At 45.8% G+C, this 22,878-nt stretch overlaps 1 protein-coding gene across 2 annotated transcripts; it reads left to right on the top strand.

Annotated features, from left to right (window-relative positions):
* The first annotated feature begins 3,436 nt into the window (after positions 1 to 3,436).
* Positions 3,437 to 7,133, top strand: OTX2 (orthodenticle homeobox 2). Of its 2 annotated transcripts, none has more exons than XM_060098090.1 (3): positions 3,437 to 3,533; positions 4,471 to 4,646; positions 6,513 to 7,133. In XM_060098090.1, the coding sequence occupies exons 1-3, from the start codon at positions 3,437 to 3,439 to the stop codon at positions 7,131 to 7,133; spliced, it is 894 nt and encodes a 297-aa protein (XP_059954073.1). The 2 variants fall into 2 exon arrangements, with proteins under 2 accessions (XP_059954073.1, XP_059954074.1); XM_060098091.1 differs by having other exon boundaries at positions 4,495 to 4,646.
* The last annotated feature ends 15,745 nt before the right edge of the window (positions 7,134 to 22,878 follow it).

Consider the following 22,878-nt stretch of genomic DNA (forward strand, 5'->3'; position numbering starts at 1 on the left):
AGGACACACTTTTTGAAGCCCAAGTTCCCGTCAGAATCCCGCCGAGTCGGCTTTTTCCTCCCTTACAGACCGAAGTGGGGTGCGGGGACGGAAGGCCGAGCCGCGTTGCCCCTTGAGTTGGTGGATTGCTTGGGGAGGGGACGGGGAGGTCACTCCTGGAAATTCTCCCTGCATCCCAGAGCTTCGGGGGTCAGGATTTTTCGTGCTCTCCTCGGGATTTTTTCCCGTCGCCAAAGTTATTAGCACAAGAGAGGAGTTGAAGAGGAAACTCCTCCCCCCAAAGGCAGGTAGATACCCAGACCTCTGCTCTCAGAGCTAACACCAGGGCTTTCTCCTCGCCATAATTAATAGTCAAGGCCAACCCTTTTGGCACGTTTCTTCCTCCCTCCCTCGCGAGTGGCAGCGTTGTTTGATTCCCTGAGGTCAGAAACTTTCACTCGAGTTCGCCGGAGGGAGGCCCGCGCCGGCTGTTTTCCGCGCTGCCCGCATATCTCCTTTTTCTTTCTCTCTCCTCTTCCTCTTCGTTGTCTTCCGAGCCGCAGGCAGGTCGCCAGTCCGCGTAGTTTTGTTTCCTTTCCATCATGCAGAAAATTAATCAGCCCGGACGAGAAGCAGAGCTGAGCACGGCGTCCTGTAATTAAGGGACGTGTGCCCTTCGGATTATCTCGTTAGTTTATCAAGAAAACATTTATTATAATTAATTCTCGGACGAGGTAATTATTATTGAGCGAGGACACAGCAACTGGTAGATGGGCTCCTTGGAAGATGAAAAAAAAAAAAAAAACAAGGGGGAAGGGAGGAGGGGGGAGGGGAGCGACAGATTGCACGAATTGACCGTTAGATATAAGGCAGCGCGGCCCGGGGCGGGCAAGTGGAGCAGGACCTCGGGCGCCGGGGCTGCGAGGCTGCAGGGCTGCCGGGCAGGGACGCCGGACCAAGTCATTCGCGCCCGGAGGTGTAGGCGCCAAGCGGCTGCGCGGACTCGCCGCGAGACCGCCGCCCGCTCCTTCTAGGTAGGAGTTCTCCAGGGGCCACCTCCTGAGCAGTTGTTTTGAGGCTTGTATTTTTGAAAAGGGATTTCTTTTTCCCCTTCTGGGCTCTGCTTAGAGAGGAAGGGAGAAGGCTTCCTGGCAGGGCTTTGAAAGTTAGATGGAAGTGTCTAAGGCCTCTTCTTTGGAGAGCGCATACCTAGCTAGCTAGCTGTGGAGAACACGTCGTAGTTTTGTTTTGTTCCTTTTTCTTTTAAAGATGCATCCGGTAGTAAATGGAAAACAGTCTATGCCGGGAATTTTGGTCATTTTTCGATGGTAGAGCAAAGGAGCTCCAAGAAGGATCTCTGTCCTGTTGTTTTCTGTTTGTAACTGCTTTTTATGCTGGAATGTGCTACTTTAATGTGTGATGTGTCAGGCATTTCTAATTGGGTGAGAGCTATACATGTAAGAATACTTCCATATTTCTCATATGCACATCCGATATGATTTCAGTTGCTTCTATAGTAGTTCAGAACTTTCCGACATAGTAAGTTTGCATTAAACAAGAAAGAACTCCAGCTAAGAGGCTATTAAAACCAATACATGACTGTATTTTAAAGCAATATTATTTTCACAGCCTCCAAATAACTATCTTGAAAGGAAAAGATAAAACATCAGGTCTTTGTTGTAGGAGCAACTAAATTAGTTCTATTGGTGAAATAATACAAACTCCGACAAGGGCATTTATAAAATTACATTAAATTAGATCTAAGGGTGGAAAAGCATGATTTTTGTGCTATGAATTTAAATCAGGAAGAAGTTGAAGTAACTGGGTTCCATCTGTGGAGTTTTGTGTCTTGATCTCTTAAGCAATGTAAATATGAAAATCCAGAGTCCTTAAAACTCAGTAGGACCTCTGTAAAAGTAAGAGGGAACTTCTCCTAATCTTGTGTCCGCCATTTTGAAGCAATCTCTCATAGTGTCAAAGTTGCAAAGTAGAGATCCATGCAGGAGAAGTGCCACCTTTTAGGAAAATAAAAGCCAAAATTGCAAACAGCCAGTCTATAAACATCCATTTTGGATCCCTTTGCTTGAGGGAGCGAGAAATACTCAACAAAATAAAGTAAATAACTTTTCTTTTTCTTCCTTCCTTTTCCCTCTCTGAGCTCTTTTTCTTATAGGATTTTAGGACACTTGAAAGGTAGGGAGAAATTCTATTAGTTTCACAACTTTGGGTGTTTGTGTATCTACTTTCTTCAAAACTAGAATGTGCAGAAAGGCGCAGAGGAAACTCTGCTGTAGCTGCTGAGCACCCAAATGCCCGAAAATTTGCCTCCTGCAGGATCTGCAACCTCTACACATCAAAATCAACATGGAAGCGGCTTGCGCTACAAATGTGCACCCTTTCTACTTGCAAATGTGGGAGCCTGTCATTATCTGATTGGTGGGATTCTAACTTTACTTCAGAATTCCTAGTACACCCTGTGCCAAACTTGAAGACTTTTTTTTGCACTGCGTTTAAATATTTGATGGGTGTCGATAAAAAGTTAAATACTTGTTTGTTTAGCTTTAGTTCTTTAGACACATATAATCAAGTTCTCCAAAACCCTAATAAATCTGCTACTTACCTCGAAATCTAATTACCCAGACTACTAATTAGGTGAAAATGATTACTGGAAATGACTTCAAATGTGGAATAATAGTGGTTGAGCAGTTTTCTCAAGTTTGCTGTTTAGCAAGTTGGTATTTTAGATGTTAAGTGCACTGACATTTTAGGTTCGCAGCAGTTGAAAGTGGTAAAAAGCTAAGATAATTAAAATCTGCCTTGGAAAGGCAACAGTCTGGGGAGAGGTAGATGTCTTGAATTGTTTCTTTGTTTCTCACCAATGGCCTTTGTTATCTGCATTATTTATTTAGCCAAAGAGTTCTTTGTCTCTGCAAATGGCCCCAATCAAGTTTTGTTTGAGACAATTAGCTAGTGCCAGCCAAGGAGTCCTATGCAAATGTAGGGATAGGAATGCAATGTGTGCATTTGGAGGCGTGGGGTTTTGTTGGGGTGGGGAGCGGGAAGCAGATTGTATTGCTTTCTTCGGGTCTTTTTTTTTTTTTTTTTTTTTTAAGTTTTGGCTGGGGGTGGGGAAGACAGGTTTATCTGGTCTCTCTGCATCTCCTCTAGTTCAGAGAAGCTGGGGAGGGGAGCGGGGTGGGGGGGAGGCTTTGCAAGTCCTTTAAAAGCCTCTGCAGTGCATAGCCCGGGCTCTTCTTAAGTTAGTGGCGGAACGTGGAAGAGCTGCGTCCTCCGAAGCGGTAAACCAGCACCTCTGTTTGTTTGTTTGCTTTGCCTTAGCTCCACCACTCCAAACCCACCCACCAGGACTCTGAATCTGTCCACCCCGGGCGAAGCGAGACCTTCCGGCTGGGTCCCCCGGATTTGGGCCGACTTTGCGCCTCCAAACAACCTTAGCATGATGTCTTATCTTAAGCAACCGCCTTACGCAGTCAATGGGCTGAGTCTGACCACTTCGGGCATGGACTTGCTGCACCCCTCGGTGGGCTACCCGGGTAAGTGAGCCCCGCGGCACTGCTGCCCTGCCCTTCCCCACGCCCGCTCCGCGGCGTTGTGACACTCTTTCCCCCGAGCGCCGCGGTTGGCGGTGGCGTCGCCCCCGCCCCAGCTCCAGGCGAGGTCTCCACCGGGTTTTCCTTCCGAGAAGCAGCTCAAAGCCACAGGGCACTTACCGGCCGAGGAGAGGACAGGGGCTGGGGGAAAGGGAGTAGGTGGATCTACAACGTAGGAGTGGGGCGAGGAAGGCTACTGCCCTTGTCATTTGGGCGAGGGGACCCTGCCTGTACCTCGAAGTCCAATTCCTCGGAAGTGCCCTCTTGGCGAAGTCGGGTTTCTCATCATAAATTCTCCCCGCCAAGCCTGGGGCTTCCCCTCTGACCTCCAGGCCCTTAGCCTCTAATCCTTAGAGGTGTGATTTTCCCCGGGTGTGAGTCCTTTCCTTTCCGATAAGATCTGTTTTTTAAAATCCTCCTAGAACAAGAAGTATGAAATATGCCCCCATTTGAAAGATGGAGGAACAAAGGCCCCTTGGAGTCCCAAAAAGCCTAGATCTCGGGCAGAATCGAGATTTGCCCCATCAGTTCAAGCTGCCGGTCCTCAGGGATCCTTTGACTTCACAGAGTGGGGTTTTTGTGTTGATGGTTTAGGGGTTGATTTTGGAGGGTTCTTGTCCTCCATTTTTTTTTTTTTTTTTTTTGGTTAGCTTTCGAGGAGACGCTCTGTCTGGAGCCATCTCCGACGTCATGCGGAGTGGGGCATTCCTTGGAAGGGGTAGTGTCTGCCAGAGGAGCCGAGACCGGGAGGGGTTGGGGAGGACACGGGTAGGGTCCGGGTTGAGCTGCGAGGACCAGGGGAGTGCTGAGTGTGGGCGTGGCGGGAGTCGGACACCCGCAGAGACCCTTGTGACTGAGAAGCTGCTCCCGCACCCTAAAGGGCCCTGGGCTTCTTGTCCCGCAGCCACCCCTCGGAAACAGCGGCGGGAGAGGACGACGTTCACCCGGGCGCAGCTAGACGTGCTGGAAGCGTTATTTGCGAAGACCCGATACCCAGATATCTTCATGCGGGAGGAGGTGGCGCTGAAAATCAACTTGCCCGAGTCCAGGGTGCAGGTAGGGCAGATGTAGGTAGACACAGCCATCCTTCCTGACCGTGCCACCCCTCCCCCCAGCCCTGTGTTTGGTGAGGACACAGCAGAGTTCCAGGTCCCGGAGAGGACCAAAGGAAGGTTTTAAACTAAACGTTCGGCTCCATCGGAAGCCAGTAAACTTTTCTCTTAGGGCCCCTTGAGTGTCTGATTTCTCCTCGTGCCCCTTTTTGTCCCTCCACCCCCACCCAATCCTATAACCAAGGTTCTTCCGGTCCAGTTGGCAAGGTAAGACTGGTGATTTAGCTGCAGTGATAAAGCACAGTCCTAGAACCCTTGGACCCCTGGTGGACAGAAGCCCAGCCTCGGCAGATTTCAAGGATAGTCACATAATATTTTAGTTCTTCCCTTCCCCCGTTGGAACAACCCCCTCCCATTCTCATCTACTTTTAGGGGTAAAAGAAGCTTAGCTCCTGGATAGTTCCAGTATTTTTACTGATGAAGAAACAGAGTAAATGACTTGCTCAAGGTCACATGTCAGTTTGGTGGTAGAAGAAGAAATTACACAGTAAGAGTGTTTTCTTTGACTTCTTAGGGATGGAACAGAATTTGCTAGATCTGAGCCATTCAGCAGATAAGATATCAACATGGTATCCCAATGATACCTTCCCCCCTCCCCTTACTCCCCCTTAACTTGACCTTAAGCTGGAGAGGAAAGTAAACTCCCAACTCTTCTGGAATGCAAGTCCCATATAGATTTCTCTGGAAAGAATGTTTAGTACCTAAACCACAGGTACACCTGGGACTCCCCTTCGGCTAGGACACATCAGCATGAACTGCAGATCAAAAAGAGCCTTTTTCAAAGTCAGATAGAAGAAATTCTAGCACTTGAGAGGCTTGAACTAAAGTCTTAACTGAAAGAAAATAAATGGCTCTGCATGGTTGGTGGTTTGTGCTCAGCCTTCACGGCATCATTTTTACCACAGTTAAGACACCCATGTGGAGAGCTCATTCAAGAGGACAACTAAGGACTTTTGCCTAGAAAATGCCACTAGCTTCCCTGATAAGCCCCCCTCACACACTAAACACAACACCTTCATTGCAGAACATGAAGAAGGCTGGTAAAGAGAATTTTCAAAGTTACACACAGAGGCAAAGTTGACAAGTCAATGAACATAATACAGTAAATAATCTATGTGTCAAGTGGCACTATCCTGAAGGCTCAGACTTGAGCCTAGGAGAGAAGTCTGTCTTTGAGCTCAAAGCAGAGTATATACGAGTCACTCCACTTAGCATAAAGTAGGTTTTGGCAAATAGTAGCTTTCAGACCTTCAACAGGATCATTTCTCCTGGGAGCTTTCTTCTGTGAGTCTTTCTAGAAGAGACAAAAAGTAGAGTGATGGAACCAACCTACATATTAGTAGTTGCTACCTGGAAGATGGACTGTAAACTGTTTGAATTTAGGCTGTTCTTGCTGGCATATAACAACAGATTGTTTTCCCTCACTTCTCTTATGCTCCCATCCAGAAGACATAGATATGTTCTATTCCATTGTGAGAGTGTTCCAAAATGCAGCTGGGTCTTATGTGTATGTGTGTATTTGGGTTGAAATAAGAGATAGGAAAGTGAGGGGGAGAATTTTTAGTCATGATTTGGGTGATTATCTTAAATTTTACTGTTCTGAGCTAGGAGTAAAGCAGGGTCAAATGCTTTTAGATAGAGCCTCCCCAACTTTCTTATAATTCCAGGAACATATATGAGAGTTTCACTGGCAGGAGAGATTGTCTGCTTAGCTCATCTGTCCATCTAGGACAGATTGATAATCTGGGAGCCACTCTTTTCCTTAAGGAGTCACTGAAACCATGTTAAAGAAGTTTCTTTCCCTTTCAAGGTGTGGTTTAAGAATCGAAGAGCTAAGTGCCGCCAACAGCAGCAGCAGCAGCAGAATGGAGGTCAAAACAAAGTGAGACCTGCCAAAAAGAAGACGTCTCCTGCTCGGGAAGTGAGTTCAGAGAGTGGAACAAGTGGCCAATTCACTCCCCCCTCTAGCACCTCAGTCCCAGCCATTTCCAGCAGCAGTGCTCCTGTGTCTATCTGGAGCCCAGCTTCCATCTCCCCACTGTCAGATCCCTTGTCCACCTCCTCTTCCTGCATGCAGAGGTCCTATCCCATGACCTATACTCAGGCTTCAGGTTATAGTCAAGGATATGCTGGCTCAACTTCCTACTTTGGGGGCATGGACTGTGGATCTTATTTGACCCCTATGCATCACCAGCTTCCTGGACCAGGGACCACACTCAGTCCCATGGGTACCAATGCAGTCACCAGCCATCTCAATCAGTCCCCAGCTTCTCTTTCCACCCAGGGATATGGAGCTTCAAGCTTGGGTTTTAACTCAACCACTGATTGCTTGGATTATAAGGACCAAACTGCCTCCTGGAAGCTTAACTTCAATGCTGACTGCTTGGATTATAAAGATCAGACATCTTCGTGGAAATTCCAGGTTTTGTGAGGACCTGCAGAACCTCTTTTTGTGGGTGATTTTTAAATATACTGAGCTGGACATTCCAGTTTTAGCCAGGCATTGGTTAAAAGAGTTAGATGGTATGATGCTCAGACTCATCTTCTGATCAATGTCCCGGGAGGCATAGAAGGAAAAATGAAAGGCCTTAGAGGGGCCTGCCAACCAGCTACCTGAAATGGACAAACCATTTGATACTTAAGATCCTATCATAGTTTTAGATCATTGGTTTTACTGATTTGCAAAGTGATCGAAAGCATTCTAGCCATGTGCAACCAAATACCACCAAAAATAAACAAACAAATCTAAATTGTGAGGGAAAGGAGGGAAGGACATAGCCTTCTTAAGCAGAGGTGTTCCAATGTCGTAGCCAATCCTTGGTTGAATCTTAGGAATGGACAGTGTCTCAAGCTCACTCACGTTTCATGACCAACTGGTAGTTGGCACTGAAAAACTTTTCAGGGCTGTGTGAATTGTGCGACTGATTGTCCTAGATGCACTACTTTATTTAAAAAATAATGTTCATAAGGAGTCAATATGTAGTTTAAGAGACAATCAGTGTGTGTCTTATATAAATGGTACATCTGTGGTTTTTAATCTGTGCTAGACTTCAAAACTGTGATCTCCTGTTATTGTATGCAAACTTGAACTCCACCTCTGCAGGGGTTCTTCTGTGATTAAATAGGTTATAATTATAAGTAAATTCAGAGCAACTGAGTACTTATCTAAAAAGATTACCTTTGGCTGGAGGTGAGCTGCACTGAAACTTTACAACAAAATGTCTCTGGACAAGGAGAGTGAGAGAAGAGAAACAAAAGGACACTAACTCATCTGTAATTTGCTGTTGGTAAGCCTAGCAGTAAAGAGACATTGGTCAATTGCTCTGACCCTGATGAATTTATAAACTGAGATCATCGTTGTTTATGCTTGCAGATGTTAACTGGAAAAGTTATATATGCATAAACCTTTCTTCCTGGATTTGGCAGATATGTATAATTATATTAAAATGGTTCTAGCACAACATTGGGTCCAGTTTAATTTTATACCACCATTTATGAATGAGAAGCCCACATTCAGCCACTCCTTCCCCAAACATGTTATTCTTGGGTCAGAGAGGGAATTAGCAAACTTTATTTTTAAAAAATTTTGAGGGGGGGCTAATCTATGAATGAACAAGATATGAATGACCGGTATGTCAACTTTTTGTGACTTTCATTAGTACTGCTCTGAAATTGAGTATAGAGAGTCTAATAATCAAAAGCTCTCCTTGCTTTTCCCTCCCAGCCAGACAACCCTAACAATTTCTTAGGCACTTTACTAGCATGTCTTTAACACAGATCAATTTTTTAAGCGAGAAGGGGTGAACTGTAGTACCTCAGAGAAAATGTGAATGACAAGAATTCCTTGTTTCTATTCTCTTATTTGATTAAGGGTTTTTTTTTAACTTCCAAAAAAATCTGAGGTAAACATGAGAGGGAATGTAATCAGAATCTGAAAGCAATTCAGGCAGAAATGATTTCGGAACAAAAGAGTTTCAGAAAAGTTTTAAAACCTATAATTTCAGTAGTTGAACATAAGGCACCCTGGTCAGGTGTTTTTTGTTTTTTTTTTAGAAAGTGCTGAGGGGAAAAAAAAAATAGGTCTCTTCTCAGTTGTACCTGCATTTTGTAAACCAATCACCAGAAAAGACAAAATGGGCCAATGATTATGGTGCTCCTCAGGTAAAAGCAATATTTAATTTCATTTTAAACTCCTTATGCTCTTAAGTCTGACCAAAAATTAAGTGATTCTTGATTGTAACTTTTTAAATGAATGTTAGCAGTTGCAACCATTTTGTTTTCTGGCTGATTTCCCCCTCCCTGGCTGCTGCACATGCTGTCTTGAGCCCTACATGAGATCTTGTGTAATAATTGTTTTTGTTTTGCTGCTAAAGGAAATGAGGAAATGGAATAGTTTACAGTCAACAACTGAGGCACAACTTGATGGCAAGGTTTTCTAGTACTTACTGATAATATTCACCCTGCCGTAGTTTACAACTGGAATGAGATTGGGGCTGGGGGTGGAGGGTGCAGAGAGAGAGAGTTAGAGAAGGAACGAACATGAACCTTTGCTTTATAGTTGTCCAGATACTGGGTCTCATGCAAGGAAAGCAGATCCTCAATAATTTCTCACACGGCCTTCAGTTTTCAGGACGCCCCACAAAGGGACAGGAAAGATTACCCTCTCTGTAAAAACAATAACGACAGCCACAAACAGCGGACTACTCAGCAAATCACGCAGTTAGGTTTCTCTCCCCGTACTTTAAAAAAGGAGTACGTCAGAAAAAGGCGCCGAGCCCCCTCTGAAACTAATTTTTCCATCACCTTTGCACAACTTCGTTTAACAGACCACGGAGTTAAATCCCTTTGAATTGACGGCGAAGTAGAAATGAATTCCCCCTGACCGCAGGCAACAGAGGGAGGGCAAGGGAGGCGGGGAGCTAGCGCGGGCTCCCACGTCCAGAGAGTTCCGGTCACCGCGCCCTGCCAAGACCTGGCTTTATTAAGTTTAGTCCAATAATCGTCATTACTTGGTACTGAAATGACGCCACCCTCCAAAGGCGTCGGGGAGCGATTTCAACTGCTTGCTGGAGATCAACAAAGACCTGAATGTTGATGTAACCTTCGTTTTGAGGGGTGCAGGTGAGGGTGGGGTAGTTTGCTTTACAAAGCTCTGTTGTCCCAAACCTTTATCTTTCCCACAACGATTCTGGGCCCTTTGTATTTCACCTCGGGAGTGTTTCGCCCCTTCACAGATAAGAAGAGAAATCCAATCAAGTCAATTAAGTTCCCGGCTTTCGAAACCTCGGAGTTTGAGATCATGGTCAGTTTCCTCAACTCCTCTCCCACTCGCTTCCCTCTAATCTCACCCTTCCTGCGGCTCTCCATTCCCTCAGCCCCGGAGACCCCGGGCGGCCCTGCGAGGACGTGGCGCCCGGGAACAGCCTGTGCTCCCCGCCGAATCCACGGCGGGCTTTCAGAGCTGTGTTTTCTAAATCTCGACTGCCCGATCGGAGCTAGCCGGGAATGGCACTCCCATCTCTGCCCCGGGGGGCCCGAGGCCCAAGTGGCTCTCTAGCTGGCGCCGCCTTCTGGGCTCCACTCGGCCCTGCGGGCCGGGAAGCTTCCCCAGCTTCCCCTCTCTCTGGTCTGGCTCCGGCTCTGGTCGGAACCTCGGCTGAGCCGCAGCCCCCCTCACGGCCCGGTCCTCAGTCTCCCTCGCGAGCTCCGGGCGCTGTGGGCCCCGGCGAGGCCCGCGCGCCGCCAGCCCACGGAGGAGCACGGCCTCCTCGAGCCCTTAAGTCAGGCTTCGGCGTCAGCCATGGTCCTGGGCACCCGTGGCCGGGTGACTTCACGGCCTGGCCGAGTTCGGGGGCCAGGCGGGCTCCAGGTGCGCGTGCGTGGCCCGGCCAGGAGGCGAACGCCCTGAGCTGGAGGGAAGGGAAGCCGAGACCGAAGGAGAGGATGGCGACCTGGCCCTGCCGGGCGCGGGAGAGGGGGCCAGGGGAGAGACGCGGGCCCGACGGGGCCCGCGGCCTCTTGCCTTCCTCTCTCCCGGGGAGGAAGCGCCGCAGACGGCTGGGTGTCCTACTGGCGGTAAAGGGCGAGGCCGCCGCCGCCGCCACAGCGGGAACTCCCGCCGCGCCTTTGGCCTCCGGTGTCCGGCGAAGACGTGGCGCCGACGACGGGGTCCAGCTGGGCCTGCCTTGGGCCCCAGGAATCCTCCAGGAAAGCCTGGGACTTCTGCTAGTGGGTCTGGGGGAGTTGTGCTCGGTGTTCTGCCCTCCTGGGGCTCCTGGGCTCTGAGCTGAGCCTTTCAGGGGGGAGCCTGCGGGACTCTGCTACCCTTGGCTCATCCCTTTTCTCCGACGCCTCTAGATTTCGTCATTAAACTGGATGCCCTGACTTTTCCTTTTCAGACCCGGCGCAGCACTCAACCGCCCTGAAGGCCAGAGGCCAGTTCTGGAAGGGGAAAGCCGTGCCTTTGGCGTCCCGGACAGCGCCGGGCGGCCCGTTCCGGTTACCTGCAGGGCAGGGCCGCAGTCCTGCGCCCGCCTCCACTTAACCAGAAGCGGGCGCTCGGGCGGCCACTCCCGGCGCGCTCACCACATGTTTGAACCCGCGTCTAACACCCGCTGAAAACCTCGCTGTTGTTACCCGGACAAAGCTGTAACCCAAAACCAGGAGTGCCAGTGTGAGGTGGTGGTTTATTGATACACAGACGTGTTTTAATCATACAAAAGAGAAACACAAAGGAGTCGGGCAGGAGACAGGCGCATCCCACACAAACGGAAGCTGACGTCTTAGAAAACACCAAAATGCGGAGATGCAGGGTCGGGTTCTGCCATGACCTTTGCCTTCTTCACGCCTTCCTTCAAAACCTTATCTCTTTCCCTTTCGTACCACAAAAGGGTTCACGCCCCATTCACGCATCTGCATGCCCAGATCTGCGACCAGTGTCTGGAACACTTCTTTTCCTCTTCTCAACGGCCAGAGCCCTGTAAGCACAGCGTGCCCTGATAAAACCTGATCCCCCTTGTCGCCCCATTTCTGCCCTTGGGTTAGCGTGATACAAAAAAACGGGGAGCCCCTGGCACTTTCCCCTGGGATGGAGAGAGCAAAACCCCAAACAAAACCCACCCCGATGTTTTTCCGTATTAGGCTCTGAAACTGCACAGATTATGGGATTTGTCTCGGACAGAATTAACATTACATGTGAACGGTAGTGCTTCGGTATATTGAGACACATTGTATACGATTGCTTGGAGCATCTCTTCTAAACTGCCTGTTAATAGCAACATGAGACCTTAAAATAATAAGTGGTTTTTCGGTTTTAACCTGATTAAAACGAAATCTAGACTCTGTAAAGGGCAGTTTTTCTGGTGGAAGCAGTTCGAAGGAAAGGGAACCCATCACGGGGGCTGGAGGAAGCTTTTGTATGGAGAAATGGCTGGAGAGGAGAAGTAAGCAGGCATGCGTTTGAAAGGTCTTCTACTATGCAGCAGTCCCCACAAGCAAGGGAGGTGCCCCCAGCTCTAAAGAGAATTAGCCAGACTTCCTCTCTTGCAAGCAGTGTGTTTTATATTTAAAAACCAACCTGCTGTCGACTGTAAACAAACAATAAGCAAATTCAAATAAAGGAGCCCTACCAAGTCCAACCCATTTGGTCAAAGATAACTGCAGGTACCAGAGAGGTCAGGCTATCACTAGGGGGAGGGTCGGCTTCGAATTTTGTTTTTCTCCTAGAGGGAAAGTCGAACAGCGTGAGGTCTGTGACTCACTTTTATTCCTTAATCTTCCCCATCCTTTACCTTCAATTCTCAGAGGAAGGAAACATGGTATTGGGGGGCAGGGGGGAACACAACAACAAAGGGGGAAAAAAAAAAAGAATCCCGTAGCAAATATAATGGTAAGTGGCCAAAGTTTGAATTGACTTCTGTTTCAGCACCACAGGGGGAAAAAAAAGCTATCCAAGAATCAGATGGAATCCTGTCACCCTCTCCAGTGTCCTAGACATAGTTTGCCTACTTCGGAGTGGGAAAATGGCCTTTTGGATGAAAGGCTTCTTAGTCTACTTGACATCTCTAGAAGACATTTCCAGCAGAGGACTTTAAAAATAAGATGCCAGTTTTTAGCAGCTATACTATTGCGTTTTTCTTTTTCCCCCTTGAACTGCCCATGATGGGAACACCAAATCCCACAGGGTATATCCTGCACCCTGCAGGTCTGCTCACCCTCCAACCCAGGTTCCCGAGGTAAAGGCCATAAAACGCCCGTAGAGACAGCTTGGGTGGAGTGAAGCTTCTCCTTAGGCCCTGCCTCCAATCTCCCAACTGGAATCTCCAGAGGCCTTAGGCTACACTGAAACCTAAAAATCACTTATAGCAGCCTCCAATTGTGTTAAAATCTTTCCTAGAACCAACAGTCACATTTTAGGCTCCTGGGCCATTAATAAAAATCGCCTTAACATTCAAATGGCTCTAAAATGCGTTGATAGCGGATTACTGGGGCCTAATGGACGTCGTGTGTGATAACATGGCTCCTGAGCAGCGACGTTCTGGAGTGGGTGTCCGACCACAGCTACCTGATTATCAGCTTACAGTCAAACCTCTTTTTAGCTGCGATGCTCTTAAGAGGCGTTCTTCCGGACAGCAGAGCGGGAGTCTTCTGTGTTCTTCATTTAACCGTATTTAACTATCGCGTACTGTTCTGGAAAGGGGAGGGGGAAACTTGCCTATAGGCGTAAGGTCACCCCCAGACGTAAGAGGGGCGGGTCGCCGGTCACTGCCCCTCCCCTCCCCTCGTTTAATGGAGAGATACCCGAAAGGCGGTGGCTAGGGCACATCTAGGCCCCTGCCTGAGATGTCGGTTTCCCCTAAGTCTGGGGCTTCCCCGCGGTACTCCCGAGCCTCTCGGCCTCTGGCCGCCTCGGAGCGAAGCTTGTGAAGAGGCTGCTTGGCTTGCCCCGACAGGACCTGCCACGTCCGGAACACTCGTGGAGCTCTCCTGCTGCCCGCGAGGAAGACTTCTGGACAGGCTGCGCGAAGTCGTCGACGCTAAGGACGCCCTGGCAGCGGCCGCGGCGCCAGGGAGGGAGTGGGTTCCCGGCTTTCAACGAAAAATGTGGCAAGTGCACCGTGTTCCCATTCTCCACCCCCACCTTTCACCCAGCGAACTAAGCGGAAGACTCCGAACGCTGGGCCTTCGGAGGCTGCAAAGTACACCCCGGCATCGCCCCAGGGGCCTCCCCTGCCCGCGCGGCGTCCCGGGCTAAGGTCATTTGTCGAGTCCGGAGAGAGTAACAGGCGAGGCCGGGAGTTACTGGAGTGGCTGAGAGGCAGCTTACGCACCAACTGCGTGGGACATTGAGATCACGACCCCCCCCCCACCCCTAACCCATGCCGCGCACGGGCACCAGCCCCGGAAGTGGGCCTCGAACCCACAGCGCCCCGAGCCATGCTCCAGGCCGCACATGGCGCCGCCGGTTCCCCTGCGGAGCGGTAGACTGTGGGTCGCGCCCACCCGGCAGAGGCGAGGCTGGGTCCATAGGGCACTGTGCCTCCTCGCGGAAGCGGGGGGACCCGGGAGTCCGCGGTCTGCGTGCTCTTCCTTCTCCAACCGCATCCATGGTCTTTACGAGGATCTGATGGGGGTGTGAGTGCAAGGACGCCGCGAGGCAATGATTCCCCTCGGTCAAGGGCGACGTGGGCGCTCTTCTCGCCGCATGCCCGGACTGCACCCCCACGCTGGGCGGGCTCTAAAGTCCAGACTTCCTCCCTCAAGCTTCTTGTGGTGAAAGACGCGGGAACTGAAACAGGCTTGTCCTTAGAGCTCGCGACCTGGCATAACCCCTGCCTACCGCGCCAGGCCTGGGCTAAGACCCCGGAACCAAGTGTGCCGGTCCCGCGAGGAATAGCCGGCACCGTCCCAGTGTCCTCGCGGAAGTGCACCCACCCGGGCCCGAGGGCTTGGGCGGCCGGCTGGCAGCGGCTTCCGGTTCCGACTCGAGGCCTTGCCAGCTGGCGTGTGGAGCGGCGAGATTACTTCGTGCCAGGGTACGTTTTGACTACTGGCTGACAAAGTCGTCTAAACTGAATTTTGAGATAGTTTTGAACACTAAGGATGCACATGTAAAGCTTTCCCCTGAGTCCTTCTTGGCCACTAATCTAAACAAATTTGATAACTTTTGAGTTGTGTTTGGTTGGGAATTTCAGCCATTCTTACTGCTGTGGAAGTGGTAAGGATTTTTTTTTTAATGGGAGGCAGATATTTTGGGCAATTATATATATTTATACGTGTAATATAGAAATTACACATATATACGTGCGTACATTATACATATGTGTACATATATATTAGATATATATGTCTAAAGTGAAATTAGGTAATTTTGGAAAGAAGAATCACATTAATTTTTAAATTTTAAATTGATCCAAGTCTCTAACTGAAATTTATTTTTCAGTAGCTCTTGCTGATTAAGTTGACTCTATTTTTAATTTTCATCTGAGTTGACCACTTGAAGCTCTAGAAGGCTAACAAAACCTCAGTCTATTTGTTAATTATCTTTTACCAAAATCATAAGAGATATGTTTGGTCTTAAAATTGATCATACTCTAAGGCCCTCTAATTTTGAGGTGGAGAAGTGGTACAAACATGTATTCACCATTTTCAAGAACAAATAATTGGGTTGATTAAGCCAATAATCTTGATTTCTGCCCATTTTAAGAGGGCATATTGCTTTCTTTACTTTTTTTCTTTTCTTCATATGTATTGATAAAGTTGTGGAGTATGTACTCTTACTAGAAGTTGCCTGAGCTGATATCTTTTTCAGGAATTCTTAACCTGTGATTCAAGTATCCTTTTGGGAATGGTTGTCTGTGGATTGATTTTAGAGGATGGGTAAATTGACTCAATTGTATGAAAATTTCTTTGGTTTGTATGTTAAGTGTATTTTTTCTGGGCAGAAGATCCATAGCTTTCACCAGATTCACAAAAGGGTTTGTAACCACCCCAAATTATGAACCGTTGGTTTTTATGATGCATAGTTTGTGAATGAAGGGTGAACTTGGAGATGGAAACTTTTGTAGTTCTTGGTAACAGTTGGAACTGGCAGCCCTGTAAAATTTAAATCTACCCTTAACTTTTAGCAACCTTTAATTTTCTTTAAACAAAATAATCTTAAAAGTCCCTTTTATTTCTAAATTCTACCTAGTTATTTCTAAATTCTACCTAAATTTGAATTATTGTCCATGAGTCTGTTTATGTATGACACATTAAATTAATGAATGAAGTAGACAAGATTTTTTCTAATGGTATTTTGCATGAAATGTCAAGTAGAAAATTTAAGCAAATATTTTAATGATTCAGATCCAAAAGCCTTTTTAATCAAAACAAAACAATCAACGATAACAACAATAATAAAAAGATATTCTCTGCAAATCAAAACTACAATGAGGGGCCTCCCTGGTGGCGCAGTGGTTGAGAGTCCGCCTGCCGATGCAGGGGACGCGGGTTCGTGCCCCGATCCCGGAGGATCCCACATGCCGCGGAGCGGCTGGGCCCGCGAGCCATGGCCGCGGGGCCTGTGTGTCCGGAGCCTGTGCTCCGCAACGGGAGAGGCCACAGCAGTGAGAGGCCCGCGTACAGCAAAAAAAAAAAAAAAAAAAAAAAAACTACAATGAGATATCATCTCACACCAGTCAGAATGGCCATCATCAAAAAATCTAGAAGCAATAAATGCTGGAGAGGGTGTGGAAAAAAGGGAACACTCTTGCACTGCTGGTGGGAATGTGAATTGGTACAGCCACTATGGAGAACGGTATGGAGGTTCCTTAAAAAACTACAAATAGAACTACCATATGACCCAGCAATCCCACTACTGGGCATATACCCTGAGAAAACCATAATTCAAAAAGAGACATGTACCAAAATGTTCATAGCAGCCCTATTTACAATAGCCCGGAGATGGAAACAACCTAAGTGTCCATCGTCGGATGAATGGGTAAAGAAGATGTGGCACATATATACAATGGAATATTACTCAGCCATAAAAAGAAACGAAATTGAGCTATTTGTAATGAGGTGGATGGACCTAGAGTCTGTCATACAGAGTGAAGTAAGTCAGAAAGAGAAAGACAAATACTGTATGCTGACACATATATATGGAATTTAAGAAAAAAAAATGTCATGAAGAACATAGGGGTAAGACAGGAATAAAGACACAGACCTACTAGAGAATGGACTTGAGGATATGGGGAGGGGGAAGGGTAAGCTGTGACAAAGTGAAAGAGCGGCATGGACATATATACACTACCAAACGTAAGGTAGATAGCTAGTGGGAAGCAGCCGCATAGCACAGGGAGATCAGCTCGGTGCTTTGTGACCACCTGGAGGGGTGGGATAGGGAGGGTGGGAGGGAGACGCAAAAGGGAGGGGATATGGGAACATATGTATATGTATAACTGATTAAATTTGTTATAAAGCAAAAAAAATAAAAATAAGAACAAACAAACAAACAAAAAAGATATTCTCCAACCCTAATTAAATATTTCAGAAAATTTAATGTGAATTGGTTCTCTCTCTTTCTGTCTCTGCACATACATAAATGTGTGTGCACATACCAACCATGCGTAGGTTCCCAAATTTTTCTGTTGAAAAGTTTTTCCTTTTAAAGCTTGATGACTGTCAAAGGTGGACGAAACAATAGATAAGGGAGGTGGGACCTTCTGACTGAGTGAGAAGGAGGGCAAGACTATGTCATCCGGGAGAGGAATTCAAGATCAGATGGTATAATCACCTGTAGGGGACCCAGGATAGAATTTAAATTAAATACTTAGAGGACTTTCATCTTGAATAGCAGATTTTGCCCACCTTCCCCACTTAGAACTCCCCAGCTTACTTCCAACCTTGTCTGAGAGGATATCTTCTATTAACTCAAGAAGAGGTACAATCTGTGGTTTATTTAGCATTTGATCTTTGCACAGAGGCTTCCATTTAGAGTAACCATTGCAGCTAAGATTTGGATCTGGTCCCTCAAATAGCCTGAACCAGGCGACCTCAGGCAAGTAGCCACAAGATACTAGCAATTTATTTCATATCAGCTCCCAAGCCATCACCAGATGATAACAACCCTTGGACACCGTTAATCTCTGCTTGACTCAAACTGGTGACCGCAAGGTGAAAGGCAGGGCGTTATCTCTGAGCAATTCGTGTGGCCTTCCACAGATTGCCAGTTGGGCCAATACAACTGAAGCCTCTTCTCCAGTGGTTACTTTAAAAAATTCATATCCAAAGTCTTTGGTCTTTGTTGGACTGGAAGGTAGGAGGGCTTTGTCAACGAAAATGCCTGAGGGCCAAGATGTAGGAGCTTAGAATCCAATAAAAATTAGAAAGGTTGAAAAGGTAGCCTTGTGTGTTCCCTGCCCAATAAACTTTGAACAACATCACTGTAATTATGACTAGAAAAAGCCTCTGGAAGTGAATGTTTTTGCCAAACAGTAAAGGGAAAATTCACCTTAAATAAAAGGCAAAGTCCTATTTAGAATTGATTTTATTTTTTTGAAAATGGCTTTTATTTTGCCATCTCTAACTAAGGTCAGTACAGATCACCATATACTCATTTGGTGTAAAGTTCAGGGCTAGAAGGGACGGCAGAATTGGTGGGCAGTGGAGAATAAAGGAAAGGGGTGCACTGAAAAACAAAGCTGTCCTATGTGTCGGTGCCCAGAGAGGGGTGGCCAAGTGACCTGCAGGGGAACTACTACTATTCACATTTTCACATATGTAGAGGGAAGAGTTTTAGTCTCATGTCCCAGCGTACTCAGTTCTAGCCTGAAGTCATAGAAACCTGCCATTACTACTTGGTGGAATTATTCTGCCCCTGCTACTACAATATACTAGTTGTAATGATTCTATTTGATTTTGCTAGATGGCTCTAGAGAGAATTGACAGATTTTTTTTAAATGGAGAGGTTTTAAAAATACTGCAGCTATTTTAATATATTTTTTAACATCCATGTGTTGGAAGTGGATCATTGGTGGTAAAAGTAAAACCAAATTGTTTTAGGTATTTCTACCAAAAAGTTCCTTTGGACAGGATCAAAGATCAGCTTCACTTACACAGAACTTCAGTTGTCAGCAAACAGTGTCACAGAACCATGTCACTATGTTTTTCCATAACTTCATTCCTAGTCTATTTGTTTGCTGCCCAAGCTTTTTAATTAACTGGTATTTACAAACCCTATTCCATCGTTTGGTATCTTCTCCCCAATGATACACTAAATAAACCTAAGCTATAATTACTAATCATAGGATGGGTGCATTGTATATATTGGTAAAGGAACACCCCTTATAACAAAAAGTCACTGATGGGTAAATTGGTGCATTTTGTAACATTGGGCAGTTGCCTAAGTGACTGTGGGGAAGTAAGACATGCGGTAAACAATGAAGGCCTTTTACCACTTCAGACTGGCCTTGGCTCTAGTGTTTGATGATATAATGTTCAGAAAGCATAAAGAGAGTCACAACATTTTCCTGGTCAGCCGAGAGGCAAACACATATGTTTAGAGTATTTGTAAGGGCTTACAGTTTCAGGACTATCTTTCTTTAGTATCTCTCTGCTTCATGAGAGGGTCTGGATAGAGTCCAGAACCTTAAAGGGGAAGAGTCTAGGCTTTTGTTTCCTTGGTTAGAGCTGCCACTTCTTTAAGATGATGATGATGAAGATGGGATCAGTCCCCCATATTGAAATGATTTGCATTTGTCTTAAATCAAACAGAGCATTGGACTAGGTGATTTACTCAGCCTTTCAAAGATCTATCCAAGCTGGCAAATTTACTACTTTCCAGAGGTCAGTGTTTATTGTAGGTCTTGAACTTTTACATTTGTGTCCTTCATTGATAACTTGAGTGGATTTGGTGCCAAGGGACATCAGTAGCTTCCCTTGTGAACGTGCAGCTTGTGCTCATCCTGCTTATCTTTGCTGAATATTTTGAACTTTTCCTGAGCTTTGGTTAATTTTACCCCAACTTCATGTACAAACTGTGTTGTGTTTTTTTGCCTGTATTTCTAGCTCTCCTGACATTGTAGAAACCCTCACACAACATTACTTAATAAGGAGATGTAACTTCCAGGTGCCTTAGAAAATGTAAGTCAGTATATGTTTTTCATTATTTGAGAAATTAGCCCCTAGTTTCACTAGGGGTGTAGTTAAGGATAGCAGTGAAGCATTCAGGCTTTAGAGTTGGATTGTTTGGGTTTGAATCCAAGCTCCTCTATAATGATATTTGTAGATATTTGTCCTTATGAAGATTATTTAACCCCTCTGTGCCTTAGTGTCCTCATCTGTAAAACAGGAAAAATAATAGTTTCTATTCCCCCAATTGTTGCGGGTATTAAAGCACTTGGCTTAATAAGTGCTCAGTCCATGTTCTCTGTTATTATCACCATTGTCATCGTCATTGTAGTCAACCACTGGCCAGCAAAACTGAGTCAGAGTCAGACGCCATGATGAACTAATGTTGACTGTGCTCATTCTACTAAAAGGACAGGGACACAGATGTAATAGGAAGAATGCAAGACGAGTGATTATATAATATTGTATAATATATATCAAACTATATGTGTTACATAACTGCATGGTTAAATTTATTTTGTATTGTGTTTGCCTTTGTCATGAAGAGTTTATTTTTTTTTGTTCAACATTGGTAGAAACCATAAGGATTTTGAAATCTGCAAATATATTTGGAGAGAAGGAAGTAAGAGCAAAGACAGATTTTATAAGGGGGTTAAGGTGTAACAAGACAAACCACTCTACTTTATTTATTTATTTATTTGGCTGAGCAGTATGTGGGATCTTAGTTCCCCTACCAGGGATCGAACCCATGCCCCCTGCAGTGGAAGCACAGAGTCCTAACCACTGGGCTGCCAGGGAATTTCCCAGCCCTACTATCTTTAAATCATACCTCTAGTCCTCTCCATGTTAAGAGTTAAAATATTTATCCATCACTGCAAGTAGTTTTTTCTCAGCTCCAAGCACTCTGAACACCAACCTGCTCTCACTTTAGTTAAGAATGATACTGGCATCTTTATTCCCACATAATGTGGGTTAGTTCATTCTGTGGACAATGTTTATTGCCCCCACCCCATCTCTAAAAACACTGTCAAAACATGGTTTTAATTTCCTTTTAAATGTGGCTCAAACAGGGCTGCCATTGCATTTCACATTTTCCCCCTTATACACTGGCATTTAACAAGAAGAGTGAGGTAAAGTAATCTAGTAATAAAGTAATAAAGACCTTGTAAATGGGCTCTTGGTTTAAAAAAAGAAGTAAGAGAATAATTGGGAGTTAAAAAGGCTTTATGCAAATCAACTAGTATGGATGATGGCAGAAGGAGAAGAGAACAGGGTAATGAATTTGTTCAAATGAATTTACTGAAGATGGCAATTCAGCTCTCTAAGGAATTACAGGGAAAACAAATAAGTGGCTAGAGGGACTGATGTCTCAAGAAAGCCTGAATAGGCAAAATGGACTATGTTTGCAGAGAGTGAAGTTTTAGTCATCAGCTTCCACAGTGCTTCAGCACACACTGTGCAAGCAATTTGTTTAAGGTTGCAAAATCAAAACATGTCTCTGAGCGCATGGACAAGGAGGCAAGACCTTTGCAATGTCTGCAGTGGAGCAAGGACCTGACAACCACCTGCCAGTGCCTGAAAAGGCATCACCCATCAGGCAGGCAGAAGAATTGTCCAAGACTAATTTGGAGTAAACTGATGGAAACAAGAAATATGTCAGTGATGAATGACCTCTCACTAGCTATGGAAGAGTTCTTCCAGGGAAGTGGCACAATCTCCAGTTCGGAACATTTAAAGCTAGAGAAGGAAGAACTCTTGGACTTAAGTCTCAGGAACTGTCCAGCATTAGTGGAGGGCTGGAATTGCTGCTAAATGACCTGTTAGGTGTGAGTTTCCATCTACGATGTATCTAACTGTATGCTTATTGAATACCAGATGTATTTTTCAGTTCTTTTTTTTTGGCCACACCATGTAGTATGTGGGATCTTAGTTCCCTGACAAGGGGTCGAACCCTTGCCCCCTGCAGTGGATGCACAGAATCTTAACCACTGAACTGCCAGGAAAGTCCCTTTTTTTTTTTTTTTTTCAGTTCTTTTGACAGTTCTGACACTAATATTGTTACTGCCAAAGAGATTTCTGTAGGTTAACATAGATTTGCATTTGTTCCACAAGGAAATGTAATTATTTAATGAGTCAGTATTTGCCTTGAAGGCACTTCAGCTATGACCTCCTCAGGAATTTCAAAGAATAACCAAGCTCATTGCAGCTTCTCATGCCTGCTGTAAATTGCTCCAAACAGCAGACACTAACCGCATTACTAACGAATTACATGAATAATAAAATCATAATGTTTTTCTGGTTTTAGAGAGATTAAAATGGATGTTAGAATGGCTATAGGAAAGGATTCTCAGGTGTCAAACTTTTGTAAAATTAAGTTTCCACTTAAACTTTCATTAGGATTTAGGAAAACTAGGACCATTATAAAGACGTATCTGTTCATTCAGTGAATATTTGAGGGTTTTCTCTGTACCAGGCCTTCTCCTGGGTTTGGGACACACAAGGTTTCACCTCCTGTGGAGCTCACATTCGTGTTTATGGGAGAACACACTGATGGGTGGTCATTACAGGAGACAGAAACTTTGGAGTCAAAAGGGAAACACCGCTGGGTTTAAAGATGTGTGGAAATGTAATTGACATTAGAAGCTTAGTGTTTGTCAGCACTTTCATGAATGAAAACTTTTCTTTTCCAAAACACATTTGAATAGAATTCAAATGTTCCAATGAACGGAAGTACAGTGTGTGATGCTCCATTCTCAAGTCCCTCTGGGTGATCTGGGCATGTGGAGGGAGGTTGGAGCACTTAAGCTGCTTCTCAGAACATACATGGGTCCCAGGGTCCGTAGCTGCTGAAGCTCCATATGGTGTCCTGTGTCCTGGCCTTGTTGTGTGACAGTTGCTGCTAACAAGCTTGGCTTTGGCTTGACCATCTTTGAAACTACCGCCTCCCTCACCTCTTCCAATTGCCTCAATCAAACCAACTCCTTAGAAAAACAGTGCTGTTAAAGAAATGGCCACAGTGTCACCAGAATAGGCAAAGGGAATTACTTAGTATTTTCTATAGACAT

The sequence above is a fragment of the Mesoplodon densirostris genome, chromosome 4 (genome assembly GCF_025265405.1).
Source record: "Mesoplodon densirostris isolate mMesDen1 chromosome 4, mMesDen1 primary haplotype, whole genome shotgun sequence".
Classification (NCBI taxonomy): Eukaryota; Metazoa; Chordata; class Mammalia; order Artiodactyla; family Ziphiidae; genus Mesoplodon; species Mesoplodon densirostris.